Here is a 26,599-nt window from a genome sequence, read left to right on the forward strand (position 1 = left end):
AAGAGGCTTATTTGGTATTTTTTTTATAAAAGTGGTAAAAATGCAACAAGTACTGCTGCAGAAATAAACACTCTTCACGGAGAAGATACCGTGAGTGTAAGGAATGCGCAAACGTGGTTTTCAAAATTCCGAAGTGGTAGCTGCGACGTGGGATGCCCCGCGAGTTACATACTCTCTTACTTTTAAGAGTAAGATCATTATTTAAGAGAACTTCCGTTGTTTAAAGATTACTGTAGCTGTAAGTAAGTTTGGAAGTTTGTAACATAAAAATTGAATTATTAGCTCTTAAGTTTTAGTTTTAGTAGACACTTCTGTTTAAACAGTTGATTTTAGTGACTAATAAAGAAAATTAATAAAAAACAGGAATATTTAAAACAAATACCGTTTGTTGGTTTTAGTGACTAATAATTAAATTAAAACTTAAAAAAGGAATATTTAAAACATATTGCGTTAGTCGCGCGCTGATTGTCCTGAAGTCTTTAACTCCGACGCCTTGCTCGAACTCGTGGAAGCTGAGCCAAATTTGACAGTCGATATGATAGCTCAGAGGTTAAATTCATCGCATGAAACAGTTCATAGGCACCTGGTTCAGTTGGGAGTGGTTTCAAAGCTGGGAAAATGGGTTCCGCATAGACTTTCCGTCGCCAACATTCAGCAGAGAGTGAAAGAGCTGCTGCAACGGCTTGAAAATGAAAGTTTTTTGAACCTTATCGTTACTGGTGATGAAAAATGGGTCCTTTACAATAATCCTGTTCGCAAACGCCAATGGTTAGATAAAGATGAAACACCAGAACCGACCCCTAGAGATGGCCTTCCCCCCAAGAAGATTCTCCCGTCTATTTGGTGGGTCATGTATTGTTTATAATGAACTTCTGGAACCAGACGATAACTGCTGATTATTATTCCCATCAGCTATCAAACCTGAATGAGGCACTTAACAAAAATCGACCGTCTATGGTGAGTATACGCAAAATTTTGTTTCACCACGACAACGCAAGACCTCATACCGCAAGGCAAACATTAGGCAAGCTAAACGAGACTAGTTTCCACAACAGTCGGTTCTACGCTACCGAAACGACCCGGATTTATATCCGGCCAAGGACTGTCACTCCAGCAGCATTCCCCGTGTGTAAGTATGTGGAATGTTTATGCTGCTACAACAACAAGCTCGGAATGGAGCTAATGGCGCATCCACCATACTCTCCGGATATTGCTCCTTGTGATTATCACCTTTTTCGTGAACTTCAATCCCATATAAGTAACAAGAACAACTCCTCAAAAGAAGCTATAAAAAGGGATATCGAAGCGTATCTTGGCTCCTAGGACAAACAATTTTTTGAGCAGGGAATTAAAAATTTGCCTAAACGTTGGGAAGACGTTGTAAATAATGAAGGAAAATATATTATTGATTAATGAATACTTTAAACATCTTTTTTATTAATTTTAAAACCACCTTTAAAAAACGCACGAACTTATGGACTGACCTGATATTAGAAAGGGCATTACGATCGATAACATGTGGGGCAACCTTTTTCGCCAAACCTTTACGCTAGACGACGTAAGATTCAGGCGGCACTGATTTTTCTCCCGAAATAAGTTTTTCTCAACCTGATATAAAAATACATCTAAAAATCTAAGCCTAGGTTGCTTGTACGTTATAATACTTTATGTAAATTAATTTAAAAATAAAATAATAGTAATAATAAATTAATATTAACAATATTAAAAAAATATACTTATTAAAGATCATTAAAATTCACAAGAAAAATTATAAGGAAAATTATTTCTTGTGCTGCATCCTAGTTATTAAAAATAAAATAAATAATTGGCGCGTACATTTTTGTTAGGTGTTTGGCCGAGCTCCTCCTCCTATTTATGACATACGTCTTGATGTTGTTCCACAAATGGAGTGACCTGCAGTTTTAAGACGACTACGAACGGCAAATGGTTTTTATGAGGAGCTTTCTCATGGCAGAAATACACTCGGAGGTTTGCCATCGCCTGCCGAGGGGCGACCGCTATTAGAAAAAATGTTTTCTTTTATTTGATGTTCAAGCACAGAGATTCAAATCTACGCACTCCCGAATGGTAGTCACGTACCAGCCTATTCCTAGTTATTACTCTTCTAAAACGAAATCGAAAACAATATATCAAAATTTTCAAATTATTCTTAAAACTCCTATGGCTGCATTCACTTGCAACTTATTCGTTCGCGTATGAAATACAAAAATATCTTTTTATCTTTAAACATATTTTCCGAGCAACCTCAAATAACCAAATATCCAAAAGTTTGTAAGGAACGAGCAATGATTATTAAATAACAAAAGTTACGCTGTTATAAGAGAACTACGCAGGCGGAAGTCCCAGTGACTCTCAGTTATCTATCGTAAAGCCTTCTCTTTATAATGCAGTATCTCTCTCGCTTCTGTAAACAAATCAATACAGTAGAAGCCCGATAAGTGCAATACCGATAACTGCAATTTCGCGGAAAGTACAATTCGATTTTGAGTCCATAGAAAACTCGAAAAGAGCAATAAAAAATTGCAATTTTCGGACGCAAAAGAATTCTTGTTCGAAGAAATTTTTTACTTAATACGGCGCGTTCATCCCGCGCGAAGACACAGCTTTATAGCAATGCACAGTTATGGTTCTCGGAATTATTGCGACCAAAAACACTGCTCTCTCGCTTTGTCATTTTTGATTTTTACAAATAACTGTAAAATTGTAGCGCTGATATCATAAAATATGGCATCGAATCGCTTGTGACATTCAACACGCGTTAGTTTCAAGCTGGTTCTTGAGAGTAAAACAATCGTTCGGAGTTTGAATCATTTTTTTTTGCTTTCATCAAATAAAATCATGGGAAAAGTGAAAAAGAATCTACATTTTCTTACATTGAAAGAAAGAGATGAGATTCTCCAAAAAATTGAAAAAGGCGTTAAACAACGAGATCTTGCATTCGAATACAAAGTTGATTGCGCAACGATTTGCCGAATAAAAAAACAATCTCGTTCATTAAATGAAAATGCATACAATTCATTTTCACTTCGAAATAAACGGAAAACTTTGCGGTTTGGCAATCATACAGAGCTCGAGAAGCGTTTGTACCAGTTTCTCATGAATCAGCGGCGACGAAATGCTCCTGTTTCTAGCTTGATATTGAAAAGCAAAGCATTAAAAATATTTGATGAAATAAAAAAGGATGGAGAACAATTCAATGCAAGTGATGGATGGTTTTCGCGATTCAAGAAACGCTTCGGACTTCGCTATTTGACTGTGACTGGTGAATCATTATCTTGTGATCCAGAAGCCATTGAGCCATTTAAGGAAAAATTGACGGCGAAAATCGCTGAAAAAGGATATGTAACATCACAAATATATAATGCTGATGAAACGGGGCTCTTTTGGAAACTTTTGCCAAATAAAACCTACGTTTCGAAAGATGAAAAGAGTGCTCCAGGCAACAAAGTTTCAAAAGATCGAATCAGTTTTCTTTTGTGTGCAAATGGTGATGGCAGCCACAAAATAAAACCATTAACGATCGGCAAATCTATGAATCCGCGTTGTTTTAAAAATTTTCGTCTACCGGTGAATTATGCTAGAAACAAGACTGCTTGGATGACGCGGGGTATTTTCAAAAAGTGGTTCTTTGATCATTTTGTCGAGGAAGTGAAAAAATTCGCCAAAGAAAATGATGTTCCACCCAAAGCATTACTCTTGCTGGATCAAGCCCCATCTCATCCGCCCGAAGAAGAATTAGTTTGTGGTGAGATCGAAGTGATGTATTTTCCGGCAAATTGCACAGCGAGTTTACAGCCAATGGATCAAGGTGTTATTAACTTGACAAAAATTCAATACAAAACATTGCTAATGGAAACCATAATTAGTGAAAAAAATTCTTCATTACATGAACTATTGAAGAAAATTGATTTGAAAACCGCCGTGATCATGTTGAGCCAAGTATGGGGGAAATTGCTCCCTGAAACGATCGCTAAATGCTGGAAAAGCGTATTGGGTACAAGCCCAACAGTTGACGCGATTATTGAATCTAATCCAGACGATATGCCATTGGATATCGAAATTGACGACCCCCTTCTTGTTGGAGATTACAACGGATAAATGAGATGGTCGAAAACTATGTGGGTGAAGCAGACACACATGAAATCCGCAATTGGGTTTTGGAATTAGGAATAGATGAAGGTGATAGTGAAGCCAATGAACCGGAAGATACTACTCAAGAAGAAACAACCGAAAAAGTCCAGCATGTTTTTGGCTGTGCCAATACAATTTTGAAATGGGGTGAACAGAACGATGTACTGTCATTCAATCAGATCGCTTGTTTGCATGATATCCAATCAAAAGCACATGAAAAGTGATACGAGAAAACGCAATCGAAAATAACAAAGTTTTTCCAAAAAAAATAATTGAATTTTGGAGCACACACTCATATGTCCTTCCACATTGATCTCTTTGTATTAATTTCAATAAATATGTGTTCATTTTTCTTGAATATCGACCTTTTGAGCTCATTAATTGCATTGAATAGAGTTAAAATATTTTTCCTAAGGTATTGCTCGATCCACAGGAGAAATTCGCAAAAGTGCAATTTTTCGCTAAGTGCAATCATTGCTGAAATTTTCCAATTGTACTTATCGGGCTTCTACTGTATAGCCATTCATAACTTTTGCTCGTATTAGACTTGTTTTTCATTTCGTCTCATTAAGTGTACAAATGAAGCCAAACTTATTCTGCATTGCCGGTGAAAAGGTTTCTAGTCAAGTAATCATATCTTTATTTGCCGAATGTTTGTATGTATTTCCTAAGGTGAAACCTACACTGAGTGGTGAAAACTATACTGAGTTTGTTCCGAAGTTAGATATTGGCCGAAAAATCATAATCAAAGGATTCTAAAATCGTGCTTTTACTTTCAACCTGTTTTGATTGGTTAAGTTTACACCGTGAACCGTAAAAGTTATTAGCCGAAACCATTCATAAGGTTTGTACTGATATTCTGTAGTGTTTATGGCGCTATTTGCTACTTTAATATAAATATGTACATATATAATTGGTGCTTACTCCCTTTATTGGGCGCTTACACTCCTTTACCTACTGGGGTTTTGAACCCGGGCACTATGGCATGGTAATCACGCACGAACCCTTTCGGCTACAGCGGCAGTCTACTTTTTCAAATAGTTCTTAGCCCTTTCGCGATATTGTTGCCATATGGCAACAGTAAACTTTAAAAGGTCGTCAACACTCTTGTAAAAAATATCAACTTTTTTTTTTACTTTTTATCAAAAATTGAAGTTTAATGGTTAAACAGAAATAAAATAAATAATAACCGCCCATTATAAATCGGTAATACAACATTTTTAAAGAAAGCCTTCTGGCATATCGCACTTCATTCTGAAATTTGTATTTTGCATTTTTAGATTTTTGAGGACTATGAATAAGTTCGTGCGGTTTTACAACAGATGGCGTAACTTGATTATTATTCCATCGATCCACATTTCCAAACATTCATTGGAGAGCTACTGTCGTAAGGCACAAACGTCAGTATAAGTTTTTTATTTGAAGCGTAAACAACAATATTTTTACCACACTTGAAAATGTCGAATTTCGTGCCAAATAATGTGTTTTTGCGGGGAATTCTTCTTCATTATTTTAATATGAAGAAAAAAGCAGCCGAAAGTCTTCGTATCTTGGTGGAAGTTTATGGTGAGCATGCTCTATCTGAGCGAACGTGCCAGAAGTGGTTTGCACGCTTTAAAAGTGGTGATTTTGGCTTGGAAGACGAAGAACGCGAGGGTGCGCCGCCAAAGTTCATGGATACCGAATTGGAGGAATTGCTCGATCAAGATCCGGCTCAAACGCAAGAAGAGGTTGCAAAAACTTTGGGAGTTGATCAATCAACCATTTCCAAACGTTTAAAAGCCATGGGAATGATCCGAAAGGTAGGCCATTGGGTGCCGTATGAATTGAAGCCAAGAGACGTTGAACGCCGTTTTATGGCATGCGAACAACTGCTTCAACGGCACAAAAGAAAGGGTTTTTTGCATCGAATTGTGACTGGCGATGAAAAGTGGGTCCATTACGACAATCCAAAACGTCGGGCAACGTATGGATACCCTGGCCATGCTTCAACATCGACGTCGGCGCAGAATATTCATGGCCTGAAGGTTATGCTGTGTATCTGGTGGGACCAGCTGGGTGTTGTGTATTATGAGCTACTGAAACCGAATGAAACGATTACGGGGGATGTCTACCGACGACAATTGATGCGTTTGAGCCGAGCACTGCGAGAAAAACGGCCGCAATACGCCGATAGACACGACAAAGTTATTTTGCAACATGACAATGCTCGGCCACATGTTGCACAAGTGGTCAAAACATACTTAGAAACGCTCAAATGGGATGTCCTACCCCACCCGCCGTATAGTCCAGACCTTGCGCCATCCGATTACTATCTCTTCCGATCGATGCAACATGGCCTGGCTGACCAGCACTTCCGTAATTACGATGAAGTCAAAAAATGGATCGATTCGTGGATTGCGGCAAAACCGACCGAATTTTTCACAAAGGGAATCCGTGAATTGCCAGAAAGATGGGAAAAAGTAGTAGTAAGCGATGGACAATATTTTGAATATTAAATTTGTAACCATTTTACGTCAATAAAGTTTCAAATTTCGAAAAACCCGCACGAACTTATTCATAGTCCTAATAGGTAAATGTTTTCAACAATTTTTGAATAAAGTATATAGAAAAATGTTCAATCTGTCATTTGGCATGTAAATATTTTTTCGCTCGCAGCTTTAAAAGCTGTGCTAATTTTTAAAACTAAGCTTGTTGCCATATAGCAACAAATTTCTCGTAAGGTGTTAACTTGCATTAGATTGCAGAAGAAGTTTATTTGCGATTGAAACCAATACAAAACATTTGTTGCCATATGGCAACATTAAAAAAAAAGCACTTAACAAAAAAAATAAAAACAAAATTTATTTGTATTTTTATTTGTCCTAAAATAAATACTCAGACAAAAATTTGGATTTTTTGGATGGCGCAATAAAAAGATGTAGCGAAAGGGTTAATTGACCGAACAAGCAATGCCACTAAACGTCTAAAATTCGGACTTTCTGAACCACAAAACTGACCTTGGGCAAGTAAAGTTTCAACGCAGTCTTCAAACGTATCGCTTGTTTAAAAATCACCAACCTTGAGCAGTCTAAACCAATATTTCCCATGTGTTAGATGAGTTTTATTGCAATCAGAGAAAAATGGAAATCATTGGAGCATGATGGATGGCATTTTAATATCAGGATATAACAACATTGTCTAATATAATACTACAAGAAACACTTGGTTGAGAACTGCTATTTTTTTTACTAGAATTACTCTTGAGTCAGAATTTATATTATATATTTTTTTAATTTATGTTTTCTGTAATTTGAATCAAATAAAATAAACTTACATCTGCAACAATTGTGGCATTTACTGTCAGTATAAATAAAGCACGGCTCAGTTAAAATCAGTACGCTTAAAAATATCAATAAGTTTCGAAAAAAAGCTAATATTCCGGTAGATTTATCTTGAAAGAAATTATATTTATTATGCTTTAATAATCGAGTGACAAAAATTTATAGTTCTCTGTTGTGGAAAAATGTTCCGAGCATATTTGTTAACTGCCTCTGAACACCGTCTCTGGTAACTTGTTCAGCATATTTGCTCCCTTTGAGCAAAATCTCTTTATGTGGCGGAGTTGTGGATTCATGTTTTTCATATTATTCATTTTATTTAGGAATAAATAAATAAAAAAACGTCTACTTCATTCGCCAGGTACAAATTCATGGTTGCTTTGGAATAATGTATACCGACTAGTTCAGGTCAAAATTTGGCAGGTGATCGATCCGTGGTGTTGAAAAACAGGCAGCACCCGCTTCTGGAAACACTCTTTAGAGTAAATCGTCTTTGTCGACGATGATACAAATGCCCTGTTTTTCAATTGCATACTACTTGCCAAACATAATTTTTCTCAAATTTATCTAATTTTCAATATTTAAATTTTGACGTTTATTTGCCACATAGAATTTTCAAAAAATAAATTTATTTTTTTTATTTATTTTTTCCTTAATGTAAATATATTTAAGAATACACCCAGACAATTTAATATCGTTCCGGTGAATATTTTCGAGGTTACACGCAAATTTGAAAATGCGTTTCAGAGTCCTTCAAAGTGCTTTTCATACTTTACACGCGTTTTTCTCTCTTAAATATATTTTTTAGTAATTGATCGGCGATTTTTTCTCACCGATAAATATATATATGTATATATTTTTTTTTAAAAACAATTATAATTGTAATTTTTTTAATAACAATTATATTATTTATAAACAATTTAAGGGCGAAATTTCAAAAATCGATTTTGTTTTTGTAATTTGAGAAACTGCCATTTTGTCAAAATAAATTTATTTTGCTTATTCCTTCGATTAATTACTAGAGTTAACATTACTTTAACGAAATCTGTTTGGTTTTTTAATTTCACAGGATCCAGTTCAGAGATATAGTGGTCACAGCAAAACGTCTTTTTTGAGAGGAGCTTCCGGAGATCAGCTGTAGCTCCATTCCAAATAAATATTTTTACTAATACTAAGTCTTAAAAAAGATAACATGATAAATACACACATTTTTAGACCAATAAATTTTAAAGTTTTCTCAGAAAAAATTCTGGAAAATTCGCTTTTTTCGGCCTTCTAACTGTATATAACCCCTTAAATCTAGTTTGACATATGCTTCGCCATCCATTACAATACAGTATTGAAATTTTGTTAACAAATTGTTGTACAAAAGTCGAACGCGCTTTTTTGCTATAAGTATTTTTGTTATCTATAAACAGTTCAGCTTTTTTAAAAATTGTTTAACAGGGAAAATGATGGGTTATAGAATTCATTAGCAATTAATTTTCCATACTCATACTCCATCGTCGAGAAATGCGGATTTAATAACAATAAAGCCGAAATTTGAAATGTAAAAATGTACATCGGTTACAAATACTTCAGTATCATTTTATTAAACATTTTGTTAATAACAGTACTGGGCTTGGTGCGATGAGTATAGATTTTGACTGAGCCATTCTTCGTACAAAGTCGATTCATTTTAGATGGTGGAGAGTCACAACCGGACTTCCGCTCGTTGCTCGTACGAGTAGAGCTACAAAAGCTGTGGTGGGGGAGCGAATTCACTGATACTTCTTGAGGAAGCAGAAAGTCATGGCTAGAGATCTGGATATAACTTACAAATCCATATGATGGATGAGTATAGATTTTGACTGAGCCATTGGTGCGATGAGTATAGATTTTGACTGAGCCATTCTTCGTACAAAGTCGATTCATTTTAGGTGGTGGAGAGTCACAACCGGACTTCCGCTCGTTGCTCGTACGAGTAGAGCTACAAAAGCTGTGGTGGGGGAGCGAATTCACTGATACTTCTTGAGGAAGCAGAAAGTCATGGCTAGAGATCTGGATATAACTTACAAATCCATATCAAAATTAATCCATGATGACTTCCACATGAAAGTCTTTCTCAGGTACACTGGCCATCTTTTAATTTCGCGGGTAAAACAAATTAGATTGCAGTGTTTTAGTAAAAAAATTACAAGGTGTGTGCATTCCCAGATTCTTCTTGACTACAAATTGCGAACTTCAAACAGACTTTTGTCTGTGACAGCCGATTTTACAGTATTCGGTAGTTTCTATTTTAGTTGGCTTAGCAATTTATCATAAACAACTCCCGATGGAGTAACGTTTGCCAATTTACTTTGAAAACATGGTTAAATTCGGGAAATTTAACGAGCATTGGCACGCCCGAAAATTTACATTTGACGAACGATTAATTTCACAAAATGGATCTGTTAACAGGAAATGTATTAAGTATTTTTAAGTCAATATTCGATGTGTTATTACCGATTTGTTGCGAAGAGTGTGTCAAAAATGGTTCTCCAGATTCCAGATTATGCCCTATATGCGCCGGTGTTGTTGTTGTGCTAGCAGCATAAACATTCCCCATACTTATGTACATACGGGGAACGCGCCAGTCTTAGCGGTCGTATATCCGAAATCATATTCAAACATTACTGCTACAAAATTATCAGTCAAAACATTAAAAATAAGGTAGTGTGCCTTTTAGTGCTTAATCAAACACTTCACACATACATTTTAATGATACCAAGGCTGCAAACAAAATTGATAATTATTATGTTTTTCGCTTTTTCCTTTTACGAGATGCCCATATTATTTCACTTGCCTGTGAATATGCAGCAAGTTGCGCTTTACCGTGCCTATTATTTAATCGTCTGGCACCTGTCAACTGACTTATGGAATAGTACTTTGGAAAAGCGTATTGCTCGCCGCAATAGGGGGTCTGTACCGTGTGGGTCTGTGCTTACAAACCATATAGACTCCTTCCGATGCGCTGCCCGGTGACTCGCATGACTTACACCGTAATAGAAGAGCTGGCGGCCATTTCGGCAAACTTATCTCAAAATTATGAAGCTCTTTCCTCAAACGAGCGATATGTGCAAGTACATATTATGAATATCGTGTCTAGCTAACTTTGCCAACTAATATAATACCAGATACCAGAAATTAAAAATGCAAACTCTTTCTCGTTCCTTTTTTTCGCAGAAGTAATTCAGTCTATTTTTGTTATAAATCAATCATCTGTTAATGAATGGATGAACGAATGCTATGTAATGAGAGCAAGTTGATCAAAGCCGTACAGCCAAAAATCGGATCGATCTTCACTAGAGGCCGTTATTTTTGACGCCATGTTATTGATAATTATTATTGGTAGCTATTATTCGACTACGTGAAATAATTCATTATTTTCACAAGACTCTTCAATTTCACAGCGATTTAACAGACATTACATTACTCCATACTCGATATGTTGGAAATCGAATATTAAATGCAAACTAAATACTTAGGAGCATCTGTTATCAAAAAAGTTATAAAATTATAAAAACTATGATTTAATAATAGGAAAAGGCAATTAAATCAGGTTGTTCCATCTTGCTGGTTTTATGCAAAAAAGGTCTTTCGTTCAGCTATGAATATATGAAAAAAAAGAGAAGGTTTTTTCAATCATTTTATTAGGTTTGCTTGATACTTTGAATTCCCTTTCCGGATATTTCAATACACAAATAGTATGGACAACGTCGCTTTTGGATCGAACTCGTGATTATTTTATATTGTATAGTATGATTCAAAACATTATTCGTTTATTTGTTTGTTTGAAACGCTTGCACGGAAAATTTCATTATTGAATATAATTCTTGGTCGATTTTGCTTTGTTGCACTTTTCATTTTTAAGGAGTGTGGGCTTTCCAGTATTTTCATATAAATAATCAACATAAAAACTATGGATTTATTGGAGCTTTACAGATATTCAACACTCTAGAAGATCAAAAACTCAACAGTTTAGGTTGGATTTGAATATATGCATGTATGCACATACATACATATTTAGGCATTTTACAAATGTTTCTGATTAACTGCACTGCTCATAAGTATTCAGGACAGGCACACCATTCTCCACCCCACACTATTTTTATTTTTGATTTACATACATATAATATAATATATATGTATGCATGTCTGTAAAGAGATCCTTTTTTCTAACTATTTTTTCAATTTTTTTTTTACTACATAATTGTTTATTTATTCACTAAACTGCTGTTTTAGTTTTTTCTTTTTTGCAGTTAGGTTTTATTTTTATCAATCCATGTTATAACTTCAATAATCACATGTTCCGTTAAAAGTTCCGGTACTGCATCATCATCATCATCATGAAAATAATACTTAGAGGACGACACCATTCTTTAAGGGGAGATTGTAGTAGAACTTCTCAGCGGTTTACGACAACAAAAATTATTAAAGCTCGCCCGCTTTTCTCAACATTTTCGGTCAAAACAAGTATTTATAATGTAACTAAAACATTAAAGTCGCGAAAATATGAGAACGCCGCATATGTGCGTCCTGAGCCGTAAATCGTGAGTAAGTGCATGTGTGTCCGCATGTGTGTTCATGCATGTGTGCGAAAAATTACGATACTCGCGCGTATAGAGCACGATACGACGGAGCCATAATGTAAGCTTAAATAGAAAAGCAAGAAAAAGAAGACGAGAAAAAGAGAAATAATAATAAAAATCGTCTGACGAACTTGAAATTGAGAGTAGTAAAAATAAAACCGGAATAAAAGTAGGGAAAATACCGAACAAATAGAAATGGTGAGCAAAACAGCACACAAGACATATAAAAACATCAGCGAATATAGAGAGTAAATGTCAGCCAGTTCTTAAGAAAGCGGAAAACAACCAAATAATATAAAATGGAAAATTCAGCGAAAGGGAAATTTTTTAGTTTCAATAACCAGCTTAGGCGAGATATACTACTCTCCGCTGTGCACTGGATTCTGATTTTCGTAATTTTCGTAATTTTAGCAACTTACTTCGGCACTGATATAGTTATTTCTTAACTTCGACCGTTCGTACCAAAGCTCACTTGTGCTTGATCAACATCATTTCTCACTTTAACGTCCATCGAATATGGAATAAAATTATAGGCACCTTTGATTAAGTTGAAAGTATAACAACGATCCAGACTTAAAACGGAAAGCCTGGGAAATTTAATTGTAATTGTAATTGTAATTTTTTGAACAGTTAATGATGATAATGTTTACATGATATCAAAACTATAGACCTGATTCTAATTTACACCGCGAAATAGCCCGATTTACGAATCTGTCATTGCCGACAATCACACGATTTCAGTCATTACGACCGACACATCAACCAGCCTACCAGCGACCTGGCAAGCGTGCAACCAACGATAAACGACAACTGCGACGACGCCGATGATGAACAAATTACAAATAAAAGATGATGCCAGAAGACGATGACGATTAGCGCCCAGGCAGCCAGTAAGCCATCGAGCCAGCTAAGGAACGGCATGAAACAACGATGGTGATGGTATGGTGAAGGCGATGGCGGCGGTGAAGTCTGAAGTAGTGGTGAGAGCGAAAAAATTGGAAAAAATCCACACACACAAAGAAAGTAAAAGAAAAAATCGAAGTACATATAAACAGAAAAAAATTGTGTGTACAGTGGGGAAAAATAAAGAATTATATCTGCAAAAGGCTTGCAGCCAAGAATCGTTTCTTACGCGCTTATAATAGCAATCCTTATGTATGTACATACATAGATACCCATAAACAACAGCAACTACATACTATGTATGTATGTATGTATGTATGTATATAAATTTATCATGACGTTTATATGCAAAGTGGCAAATAGACTTGGGAAAGGGAAAAAACTGGTTCCGATGGGCTAATTTCTTGTTATAAATGTACGGCTGTGTGTACAAGTATCTATATTTTCTTATCGGTAACTATATGGCTCTATAATCCACAAACCGTTATGACATAGTGACGCATATTAATGCGTTTAACGACAGATATTCAACTACATCCTGCATCCAGGATTTCGACGATTCAGATCCAAACGACATCGATAGGCGATGGCAAATTTTTCAAACTTCTACAAATTTGTGGATAGAAATATTATTTACGCACATGGCAAGTCTTAGCGAAGCGCTCGCTCGGTCAAAGCTTGTAAAGTAACAAACTAGCATTTCTTCTGAAACCGGTTTTTAATGATTCTACAAATCCATGCAGAGGTGGCTTACACCTTTACAAAAAAAGACAAAAATGTCCAAATTATGAACACGACACAACCATAACCTGTGTGTGTGAGCGTTGATATGTATTTCATTATTGGTAACTGGTATTAAGTTACACGAGTCTATTGTACATATCAGGTGAGACTCTGCTCGGGTGGTGCAAGGGTGGAGATGGAGGGAATAAATTAGAAATTTTTAAAAATCTGAAATCAAACAATGCATTTGCACAGCACATTTTCGAGATTGGCCGTTCATGCTGGAAGAATGAAGCTTCTTTGGTTTCCATCTGAAAAAGCACATACCCAACTTGCTGTAGATAGCGAATTCGCACGGTCTTTACAAGATGACTGAGCAAAACAACAGCATTCATATTTAAAAGCAAAAAACCAGCAGCAGCTGAAAAAAATAGTGGCGATTCATTTAAACACCCAATAGGCCATGAGCCTGCAACCCGCATATCCTCAAACCATTCAACGCTCAACACTAACGGGAAAAAAACTCTCATATACTCGCTCATTTTATACATAAAAAAGTTTTGTAAAAAATGAGTACAAAGAAAAAGGCAAGTAAACGAAACATAGCGAAATCTACGACAGCGGTGAGAGTAAAGAGTCGAAAGAGAAGACAAAAAAAAATTGAAACAAAAACACAAATGACACAAGTTGTCGCTTCGCCGACCGGGCTGGTCGCTCGCTTCCATCTTGCTTTCATTTACACAGGTCTGCCAATGTGTCTGACCATCTACGTATCGGAAGTGGAAGGATAGCACAGTGGAGCGAATCAATGCCAGCTTCAATATACTCGTACATCTACATCCATACTTACGAATATATAAGTATATATTTATAAGACTATGTTGCACATGCAATTAGTATACGCAGATTCACATTTGAGTCAGAAGAAATTAAAATTTTGAAATACGCCGTTCTTTTCTAATGCCACACAGCTAATCCTTAAAGCGTTGAACGTATGTTTGTATGCATTTTTTCTCAATGTTATTTACGAAATGTTTCCTCAATTTTTTATTAATTTAGCAATTACGTAACTTTCGAATTCATAATATCTACAATTAGATTTCTTAGACTCAAGGTCTTCATTCAGGTTGCGCCCAAGGAAAATATAGGACCACTACGTATGTATGTATGTATGCACATTTGTGATTGCACATGCCAGCATACATGCGTATATATGTACATACATATATGTGTCCGTATATAGGTATGTATGTTATGTATTTGCAGTTAATCGGCGAGGGTGGTAAAACTAACTTAAATCGTGAACCTGGCCATGCGAGGGACTACATTTGCCAGAGCATAGTACTATATGATACTTGCAAAGCATTAAACGCGTTCACCAATTGTTTTTTACGGTATTTTTTACTCTGTTGTATTTTTTCTCCCATTTAATTTCCTTTTTTTGTTCAATAGAGTTTTCTTTCTCCAAACACCACCTCCGTAGTCCCGTGTCCCACCAACGTTATTTCTTGGACACAAGACACAAACGAAACTATATTTCCATTTCACTCAGACAAATCCCATCATACCGTTAAGATTAAAAAGAAACAACGGTTTTTTAAAAAAAATTCTGCACAGAAAATAAAAATTGAGAAGGCAAAAGCAACAACAATTTGAGCGTGCAAACGTAGAGAAAAATTGTAATAAGGGCAAAGAAATGGGGGGGAGCCACCCTCAGTGGTTGCATAAAATGAAAGCAAAGTCATAAGAAACCGAAATGAACAAGCGAGTAAGAAGAATGGTGGTTAATGGGGAACCGACGAAGGAAGCCATACAAGAGAAAAAATTGAAAAAATGCCAACTACAGTATAACAACAATAATCATGACAATAGCAGTGATATATGTGTGTATGTAACCATATACAAAAGTAGTTGCCAAAGAACTCGACTTACATACATACATACATGCACACGAGTACGAATGAATGTGTATGTATTTGCATACATATTCATTCAGGTACACATACACACCAATTCCAACGAAAAAAAACGCTTTTGACGCACTAACACAAACGAAAGTATCAAAGTTGCTAGGGGTTTCCGCCAAGAATGAGACAAGTTTGAGGTACAGTAGAACAAAGTATCTAAATAATTGTAACCTTGATGGAGAAAAATAAAATTATCACTTTTTGGTCTACAATAAAACAAAAATGGCTAAAAATATAAATGTACTGATATAATAACAGTATAAAAAACATGGTTGAATGTCGAGATTTAGTCGATAGATCGATAGATAGATAGACTATTTTTTTATTATGAAAATATACATGAAAACCAAATTTGTTCCAAACGCACAAAGCTATGTATATTATATTCGTTTACAATTAACTGTCTATATTTTAAAGCACTATGGGCAATCCTAACTAAACTATTGCATCCTGAACCAATTTAATTCAATCTATTATTAACTTCATCTCGGTCTAAGTAAAATTGTCCAAAGTACCAATATCTGATTTGTTTCCAAATAGGACATCTTCCTAAAAGGTGTGCTATATTTTCTATATTATTGTGGCGTCCGAGGGAATTGAGTCTCTCAAGAGGACAAAAGGCGAGGTGCAGGCAGTATAGCCGTTTCGAACACTTGAACGAATATGAATATATACAGTTCTACAGTTTCAAATAAAAAAGAGATAGCTCAGAATCTAATGCTAGGTAAGAATCGTACAAACTGATGAATACATCTTAAGGTGGTTAGATATATGCAGCTCGAATATTTTTCTCGTCAAAAAATTGAAAAAAGCATTATTGGAGTCAAATTAGTTTATATGTTTCAGTGTATGTGAATTTTTATTTTGAAGCGTTTCCTCGGAACCTGGATAATAATTTCTGTAAATTCCACTAAACAAATTTTTCAACTGTTTTAACTAAGAAGAGCATGTCCGTCCGAACGAGTTGATGGTCTTACCCCGATAAGCATAAGAAAAATGTAAAAGACATCCGGTCAGGTGCTACTGAAGTTTGTTTCTCGCGATGTTATTCGAGCAAAATGAGTAATCAATTATTCAGTTTATTCGATTATTTAACATAACTTACTTATTAGAATGCCATTTTTGATTAATAGAAAGTAAAATACTCGACTGATTATCCTGTAAGTTAATTAAAATTACGATTAACAGAGTTTGTAAAGCAGAGTCACCCGACGGCTTTGATAATAAGTAATCGACAATTTCTATTTATGTAAAATAGATACTTTTCTAAAATCTTCACATTTCGCTTCCAAAAAACGATACAATGGCCCAGTGTTGGTCGTTCTGCCCGTATCTGCTCTTCCTGCTTGCCTCCCTCATAGACTTACACACACACACACTTACATATATTGTTGCAATAACAAACGTCATTGCGGTCGGTCAACTGGGGTATCCCGTACGTTTGGAATGAAGAAAAGAAAGGTTGTACAAAGAAAAAATTGCACTATAGAAAAAACAGCTCTAGAGAGAACAAAAACAAAAAAAAACAAAAAATACATCATAAATACATACAAAAACACTACTACTCAGCCACATTGAAAAGCACACGACAGGACTTGAGTAGAAGCTCTAAAAAACTGTGTATACATATCTTCACATGAGTGTACAAACCTTCTGCTGGCACATATACTCAAATGTAATATGTACTCAGAAGTAGCTGCTGAGGAAGAGAAGATGATTTCTACTAGAGACGCGAGAGTCACCCTCAAGAAGGGTCAAAGGGAGAAGCAGCATTGGGGCAGGCAATCGAAAGGAGAAAAAATTTTGCAATATAAAAATGGAACAGCGAATAAATGAAACAAACCAACGATGACTGGAACGAAAAGGTAGAAGGAGATAGAAAGTGCGAGCGTCGGCAAAGACGACTAGCGTCTGACTATTGGAGCATGGTTAAAATTCCGCGACACCACTGCCACTCCATATCAGCGCCCAACAACTTGGATCGGCATTCGATTGTGTATATGCCGGTCTAACCGTCTGCCATCGAAGGTTCGTCTGTTTGCAGTCATACAGTGAAGTGAAATATAAGCAAGTTAAATAAAAACGCAAATGCAGAAACGAACTCTTCAAAAGTCTGTATCCCATCACATATTTGGCGATGCTGCAAGTAAGACTACCACCACACCTTTTCAAACGGTCAAAGGAGTAAATGCTAAATATTCAAATTTATACGCACATGCACACACACACGAACATTTACACACATATTGCAGAGTTTTTGTTGACCCCTACGTTGAAAATTAATATTTTCTTCATCCTGATTTTGCACTTGCAAGAAGTGAAATTTCTTATTTTGCAAGACGGTAAAACAATAAAAATAATCTAAAGGCCTATCACCATTTTTCTGATGCATACTTTTCTCTCATATCCAAATCCATAAACCAAAATCGCCCTACTCCTTCCTAAACGTAAATATCTACTCATCAATAAAAATTTTTTGATGTTTTAATTTTTGTTTTAATGAAAAATTCATTTCCTTTAATTGTAATTATTAGTCCACATAGCCTCATAAACTCTTAAGTTTTCACGTTCTTGTAAACTCTTTATAGATCAAAAATCTTTAGTTGCTACGCATACATACTACATATGTATGTATGTATACACATATACGCATACTAACCCCTAAATCAGAAAGTGGGATTGTAACCAATTCGCTTTTTAAGTTTGTCATCGTATTTTGATGTGTCTGAGAAATTCTAAATATTTATTTCAACTTTAATCTTATTTATCACTTTTGTGAATAGTGACTAGACATAGCGCAGCGAACAAAGATCCAGCGGCCTCGTTGGCTGGGTCATATCGTCCGAATGAATACAAACTCTCCGACTCTGGAATTATTCGATGCGGTATCAGCTGGTGGTAGCAGAGGAAGAGAAAGGCTCATCTTCGCTGGAAAGATCAGGTGGAGAAGGACTCGGCTTCACTTGGCGTATCCAACTGGCGCCGGTTAGCACGAGAAAGAGACGACTGGCGCGAATTGTTGAACTCGGCCAAAATCATGTAAGCGGTTACCGCGACAATCAAGAAGAAGAATATTGACGGCGATACGCAGTATAGGTACAATATATTGCCCCTTCTAGTTAAGCTATGTGAGAATTTTTTGAAATTTTGTAGTCCTAACAAAATGGAAATTTATTTTGTCTGACAAAAAAGTCATAAAATATTCAATAACATTTAACCTTATTTCATTAAGTTTATGAAAAAATCTTCAAAGTTTTCAATTTTCTCCCTAAGTAAAAATTAAGATATCGCACCCTAAATACAAAAGGGTCACAACTCAAAATTTTCCACACTCGAGCTTGACTTGATTACAGTAGCACAGAAAACAAACTATGTGACATATCACGCTGAAATTTGCCATGTAAGCTTATAACAGTCCTACCAAAAAACAAAAAATTTATTTTTGCCATTCGTCATCCGCGGACCGTTTTATTGATAACGTCTCGTTCATATTTGAGCAGAAGTACATTTTGAGTTGTGACCCTTTTGTATTTAGGGTGCGATATGATCTAAAGACTTTCCGAATCAAAACCCTGCATATCGCTTTCGCATTACGTTTCAGCAAAGAATCGCAGACACCAATTCAGTCCAAAAGTTCCTTTGCGACAATTCACGTGACACCCATATATCCAGCTTCTCCGTTATGCCAAAAAATCCAAGCGATTTTATGCACAATATCCACTTTCTGGGCAATCGAATAAATGGTCACATATTACCTGTCCGACTTCGGCCGTACCTCACACCTTTGGCTGCCATATTACCAGAACGGAATTGTTGAAGCCACTACAGTTGAATTCAACCCTGCATTGAGGCCATTAACTGCACCAATTTTTTTGGCTGCCAGCTACGAAACCAGGCGAAAACCTTGATCTTAACTAAAGAATATATCGGATTTTTTCTTTCTATAGCTTCATTTTGTAATGCTGTAATGCGCGCAAATTGTGCGTTCTTGTGAGAGAGAGAAAAATTGGCCCTATGGTAGTCCAAACCATAATCCGCTCAATACTCTGATTTTGAACAGTTGTTTTGGCTGCTTAACAAGCACATAACGCATATAGGAAGTGCTTCATCCTTGAAGACTTTTTGATATGAAAATTCTGCATGTTGAGGCTGTTGTTCTAGCATCCAATCGACGTATACTCGACGCATTCCATGTTCACGCTGCTCCAATCTCTGAGTCAGTTGGACTTTATATGAGTATAGGTGCAAGTCCAAAACCAAATTTTGCCTAATAAGCCGTACGAGAAACTCGAATTCCGTACACGATGTGGAATCGACGAAGTTGGGTCTGCCTCCACTTTCACTTACAGCAGCAATATTTTCAGCAGAAGCAGAGCTACGGACCCTATCTGTTCAAATTGTGATGCGTATAAACACAGGAAATACGCAACATTTCTCAATCTTCTCGATCTCGAAGAGGTACATTCTTTCTGCTATTTAGGCAGCGTTATATCGGTGCCTGGAGGTTCGAGTGATGCTATCAAAACCCGAATAAAGAAAGCTGTGGCGGGATTTGGAATGCATCACATTTTTCACAATGCACAAAACTGTGAATTTTTAAGTCAAACTCGACTTTACTTTATGGTTGTGCGACGTCAACTGGCACAATAATCCCATTTACAAGTTTTTGTTAACACATGCCTTCGAAAAATACTCAAAATATTCTGGCCAAATATTATCTCTAATGCTGACTTATGGGCCAGAACCCAGCTGAATCCAATACTGTTAGAGATCCACAAGAGAAAATGGAGCTGGATTGGCCATGCTCTACGCAGAGGAAATGGTGACCTTACAAGTGCCGCCATTGACTGGAACCCCCAAAGAAACAGCAGACATGGAAGGCAACTGCTGGAATCAGAAATCCGGGCCATGAATTTTTAAGTCAAACTCGAGTTTACTTTATGGTTGTGCGACGTCAACTGGCACAATAATCCCATTTACAAGTTTTTGTTAACACATGCCTTCGAAAAATACTCAAAATATTCTGGCCAAATATTATCTCTAATGCTGACTTATGGGCCAGAACCCAGCTGAATCCAATACTGTTAGAGATCCACAAGAGAAAATGGAGCTGGATTGACCATGCTCTACGCAGAGGAAATGGTGACTTTACAAGAGCCGCCATTGACTGGAACCCCCAAAGAAACAGCAGACATGGAAGGCAACTGCTGGAATCAGAAATCCGGGCCATGCAGCCTAGCTGGAATGAAGTTAAGAGATTGGCGCAAAACAGAGCCGAATGGAAGATTCTTGTTGTGGCCCTATGTTTCACACTGGAACTCTAGGAATTTATGATGAATACAATAATAATTATATTAGCGGATTAAATAATGCATTCAACAAATAAGAGAATTGATTTTTAGAAATTGTAAAATTCAGCGAAATGGAATTCGAGTTCTCATGAAATTCGCGAAGAGTTCGAGCAATATATTGAAATAAAAAGGGTAAAAACTTCGTGAAGTTCTCGCCGGAATAAGCAAGTTAATGCTTTGCAATCAGTGTCACTTAGAATAAAATTTCACTCAAAATCGACCTGCACTCGTTCCCACCGCAGTCGTTTCTACATTACCGGAACGACTCGCATTTATCCGGTCAAGAACTGTCACTCCAGCAGCATTCCCCGCAGTTTTCTGGGGAATTTTCATGCTGCTACAACAGCAACAACAACAACAATCTTCTGCATTCGAACAACTTTAATCTGATTAATACTATAAATCTAGACGGAATCTATTAGAGAGAAAATGGACAGAAAAAATTAAAGATCTTAAGACAAATTTAAGAAACAACGTTTGTACCGGGATTCTCTACTTTTGGAGTATAATTTAACAAAATTTAAATATGGTGCGACAGTAAAACGATGGACGTGTAGTGTCAAATGACAAACATTAAATTTGCCAGTTTCAAAATTGCAATACATATCAAAAAATCAGAGACACTAACAACTTCAGATTTTCTGGTTGTAAAAATGTTTCTTGTGTATAGCTTTTTATTTGACAAACAACAAATTAGGTGTAACGTTAGTAATGCTAAGTTTATAATTAAGGTTATTAAATAAGTGCGTTCGTAAGTTCGAACGGATTTAAACTTTTTATATGTACACTCACGGAACACATCGTCTTTTCAAACTTTGTGCACTTTATTATACTAAAATTTAATAGGCTATAAAAAATTGCATACCAAAAATTATTCTAAAAGTTCTGATTAAAATGTTTGAAATTTCGGTGAAAAAGAAATCCATTATTTTTGCGTACAATTTTTGTTTTTAAAACTGTTTTATGGTCTTTAGCTCCTGGGCGATGCTACGACTACCAACGCGGTCAACTTCGATTATTTCTGTAATTTTATTTACATTTTAACATCAAAAATTCCTGAACTGAATCGACGAAATCAAAATTGCACGTATCGGAACCATAAATACCACTCACAATTTTAGCGGCCTCGCTTGTATTTTCGTCTTTAAAACAAACAAAACAGGATAAACAAAAAACAGCAAAAGAATTTGTAAGCATGGAATTATACCGAGACTACAGCCATCTAGCGAGAAAATAATGGATTTCTTTTTCCCCAAAATAATACATCAAAATCAATAGTCACTAAATAGACAATAATAAACGGAATATTTTTAGTCACAAAAGAATTATATTTATAATTTCTAATTCATGATAGATTATCTGATTTATTAGTATTAATCAATAGAAGTTCTACTTTCCAAATATCTTTAAACTTGACGATGTTAGTCGGTTGGATTGTTCGATTTTGTGGGCTTTCAAATAATAATTAAATGAAGCCACGTGCCATCCGACTATTAACTTTGGGCGAACTTTTCGTTCATTTTAAATAGAAACTTACCTTATCTGTAGCAGAGTGGTAGATGCACTAAATATCTGAATTTTAGATCCAGTTATCCGTTGGATGTTTGGCATTCGGTCGAGTTGGATTGTGCGTGACTACCATTCAGTTGGTTCTGGACTAGACGCCCACTGCGCATATGACACATCAAATGATATGAAAAGATTTTTATCATAGCCATTCCCAGTCACACCTGAGTATGCAATATAAATATCCGAGTGCATCATCAAAACAAACACCACAAATTGGAAGAAAAGCTCGGCCAAGCACTTAACAGAGGATGTACGCAGCAATTACATACATATAACAGGCATATATGTTAATAAACACCTTCATAATTCTGAGCATTTTAACATTTTTCTATATATGTATGTATTTTTCTATACCTCGATTAAGTTGGGCTTGAACGTGAACGAAGTTAAAATACCCTAGCAGAATAGTGTGCACCGCCAGTAAACATTTGAACATTCGCAAATTTGAACTGCTATGCTGTTTAAAGCGATGCAAAGATAAATTAATGATATTCACCAAATTTTCGTTTGCGTGTGCAATGCAGAATGGTAGGGACATATTACAAATGTAGCGGAAATGTTTATAAAATCCTTTTTGTTCAACTCACTTTTCATAAATGCGTGTTTCAATATACATATAGTAAATTACAAAAACAACAACAAAGTAAATAGAATAAAAAACTACTAATTCACGTAGCGCAAAAAAGCAATGATTCGTTTTGACCCAACCACATTCGATAATGGTTATGTTGTATAAATTCATAAGCTTTGCAGGTTTGTGTCAACGATAAGTTCGAATTCGAACTGAGCGCAACACTTCACCCATTCAAATCAAAGCCAATTGCTGTTTTTATGTGTGTATGCATGTCAATATGCAAAACACATAAAGTTATCAGTCTACATACCATTCTAATCGGTATATTTGATGTATTACAGAAGAACAAAACCCATTTTATATTATATGTAAACAGTAGTTACAAGACTGGGCTTGATTTAAACACTATAAGAATCAAGTAATTTAGATGATTCAGCATAAATAGTTACGATTATGGTTTAGTTTATTTCGAATCTTTTTGTTCTGGAGTTAAAAGTAGTGAGACTAAAAGCAAAGTCTGCTGTGCGATTTCCAACAATATTGTATTTTCACGCCTTCGAATTCCGCTTGTTTCTCTTATTTTCATTCCGAAATTCTTCATTTTTGGTTGAACGCTTGGTATCTCAACGGGAAGAATATAAAATGAATAAATCTAATTTGGAATGTGTGCGCTCCAAGCCACTTTTATTGTTACTCAAAACTTTAAACGCGTTTTTCTCGGAACCGTGTTTTCAAAGTCGGTTGTCAAATGTTCTCGAAAACTACTCAACCGATTTTGATGAAATTTTACACAGGTTTTCGAAATACAATTTACTCGTGCTTGAACGAAGGATTTTGTTTTTCTTCAATTACAACTATTTAAAAAAACAAAATGTCAAGCAAATTTTACCGAAATTTTAATTTTTTTGCAAAAATGTCTGCCACAATTCCAATTTTTACTTTTCTTTTCTTTCCTTCGTTCAAGCACGAGTTTATGGTCTTAACTAAAGCACTTATTTTTGTTTTTTTTAATTTTTGATGAGCCTGTCAGGAGTTATGCTGACAACACGGACGCATCTTTTTTTCGAGGGGTCACCGAAAATGACGTCACAATGGAGGAGTTTTAATTTTTTTTTTTTTAATTTCAGAAATTATTCTATAAATATGTATCTATAAGACAGAAAAAAGTAAAAAGTTTGAATTAAATAAATAATTTTTTACATAAAAAAAAAAATATTGAAAATAGGCCTTTTTACCCGACGAAACCCATGTAATCCCTTATATGATGATAGCTAAAAGTTAAATTCTTGAGACGGATGTACACAAACAATTAGAAGCGCATATGGGGAATAACCGATTGCTATATGAAAATCAAACTGGATTTAGTTGTTGTTGTTGTTGTTGTAGCAACAAAAACATTCCCCATACATGTACGGGAAATGCTGCTGGAGTGGTATAAAGGTGGCAGTCCTTGACCGGACATAAATCCGGGTCGTTCCGGTACCGTAGAACCGACTGCCGTGGAAACAATCTGGATTTAGTCGACGCCATAAGGAAGGAATCAGAATAGCTGAACCAAAATATACATTGGCCGTCTTCCTCAATTTTAAGAGAGCATTTGGAACAATCGACAAGAGCATACTAATAGATCAATGGAAACAATTAGTTGTTGTTGTAGCAGCATAAACATTCCCCATGCATATACGAGGAATGTTGCCGACGTGACGGTCCTTAGACGGATATAAATCCGGATCGTTCCGGTTACGTAGAACCGACTGTCGTGGGAACGTTGTTCATCAACTTTCCTTTTTTCCTCAGCATTTTCTTGAAAATCTTACTATAAAGTAATGTACCTCTTCACATATGGCAGATCAGGTTTGGTTTGTTTAATTATTATTAACGATATGAAGAAAAGGCAAAAAAGAGTAATAGTTCATTTAATCGTGCAATTTGCTACTAGTAATAGAAAATATGTTACAGTTGGAGGAAATCCGTAAACGACGTCTACTGAGATTTCAAAAAATTATGGCAACAAAACGCATGCAAAATTCGATACTACATTTTTTTAATAAGCAATAACAGGCCAAAGCGGCTTTGCACAAACACTTTTTTTCTGGATATGAATGCATAATAAATAATATCTAAAAAAAATTATTAGAATTATGTATTTTCTTTGAGGGTGTATAATTTCGTATAATAATTACCAATAACACAGAAAACACAGGGTTGTATGGGAAAAAGTATGGTTATTGTCTAAGATTATTTTATAATCTCGGATTTCGGTTGAGAACGTCTGCGATATTCGCCGTTGCCTACGTGCAAAGGTCAAAAATCTTGCGTAAAATCTCGTTTTTAAATTACGGTTTGGGAATTAAGCCCGAAAAAGCGGAATAAATAACTTCAGCCTCAAAGTATGCAACATTTTTTAATACAATTTGCAACAAAATTTCCGTGGCCTTTGCCAGAAAATGTAACATATAAGTTTGTTCAGCGATCAGTGATAGATGGTTATTCATAGTTATTTCTTGTATAACTTCGGAATACCCCTGTGTGAAATATATCTGTCAAAAATGTTAGAAAACCTCTGTTGAGATCTCGATTCGAGGGTCAGTAATCAGAGAAATTTGTTTCATTTATAACGGATTTATGTTACTTTTAAGTTGATGTAAAAACATAATTCTCCGAGGAAAATAAGATTAAAAGCATTTAAAAAAATTATATAGAAAAATAAAATAATTTATATCATATATACAGCCGCGATCATATTAATAGCAGTGCTCTTCATGGGTCTTCTGATGTAAATACTTTTTTTTTTCTTTGCAAAATCAGAATTCTTTATATTTATAATTTTCTTCTCGCAACCTAAAGAACAACATACACATGCCTCACAAAGTCTGCGTTCACCCGAATAGCCTTCTTAAATTTATTAAAAACAAAATAGAATATTATGATTAAATTGAAATCTTTACAATTTGTTTATTCACTACATTCCCAGCTTTTAAGGGCAAAAAAAAAAGATTCCTCACTTCACTTTTTAGATAACGGGAAAATAATTTCAGCAGCATGTAAATGTGGCACCAAAAAGTCTGCGTTCAGCCTGTTTATTTTAATGATACCGTTAATTTTAAGATATTTTTCCTTGTTTATATTAATTTTTGATTGCGCATTACTTCGACTGAATGTTAACTAAGCTTAGTTGAACATTTTATTTATAACCGGAGATAATTAAAGAACATGGAAGGAAAGGGAAAAGAAATAAGGGTTTCGGAGAGGAAAATAATTATAAAAATGTGGAAAGACGGATAAAGTTTCCGAAATATTGGAAAATCTATTTGGAGAACATATTCCTCTATTCAGCGAGCTGTAACAAATTTTCGGCAAACTGGAATTTTTACATCTAAGCCCAGGTCAGGGCGTCCGAAAAAATTATCGACCCGGGAAGGGCGTTCTA

At 35.6% G+C, this 26,599-nt stretch overlaps 1 protein-coding gene across 6 annotated transcripts in view; it reads right to left on the bottom strand.

Annotated features, from left to right (window-relative positions):
* Positions 1-26,599, bottom strand: part of LOC128868622 (longitudinals lacking protein, isoforms H/M/V) — an 88,908-nt gene that overhangs the window by 36,888 nt on the left and 25,421 nt on the right. Inside the window, exon 1 of one of the 6 annotated variants that reach the window (XM_054110919.1) lies at positions 11,798-12,083. The exons of the other annotated variants lie outside the window; for them this stretch is intronic. Within the exon in view, the coding sequence (XP_053966894.1) occupies positions 11,798-11,869 (72 nt within the window). The 5' untranslated portion in view covers positions 11,870-12,083. Of the gene's footprint in view, positions 1-11,797; positions 12,084-26,599 lie in introns of those variants that run through there. 6 annotated transcript variants of the gene reach the window in all.

This window comes from Anastrepha ludens, chromosome 6, assembly GCF_028408465.1.
Source record: "Anastrepha ludens isolate Willacy chromosome 6, idAnaLude1.1, whole genome shotgun sequence".
In the NCBI taxonomy this organism is placed as follows: Eukaryota; Metazoa; Arthropoda; class Insecta; order Diptera; family Tephritidae; genus Anastrepha; species Anastrepha ludens.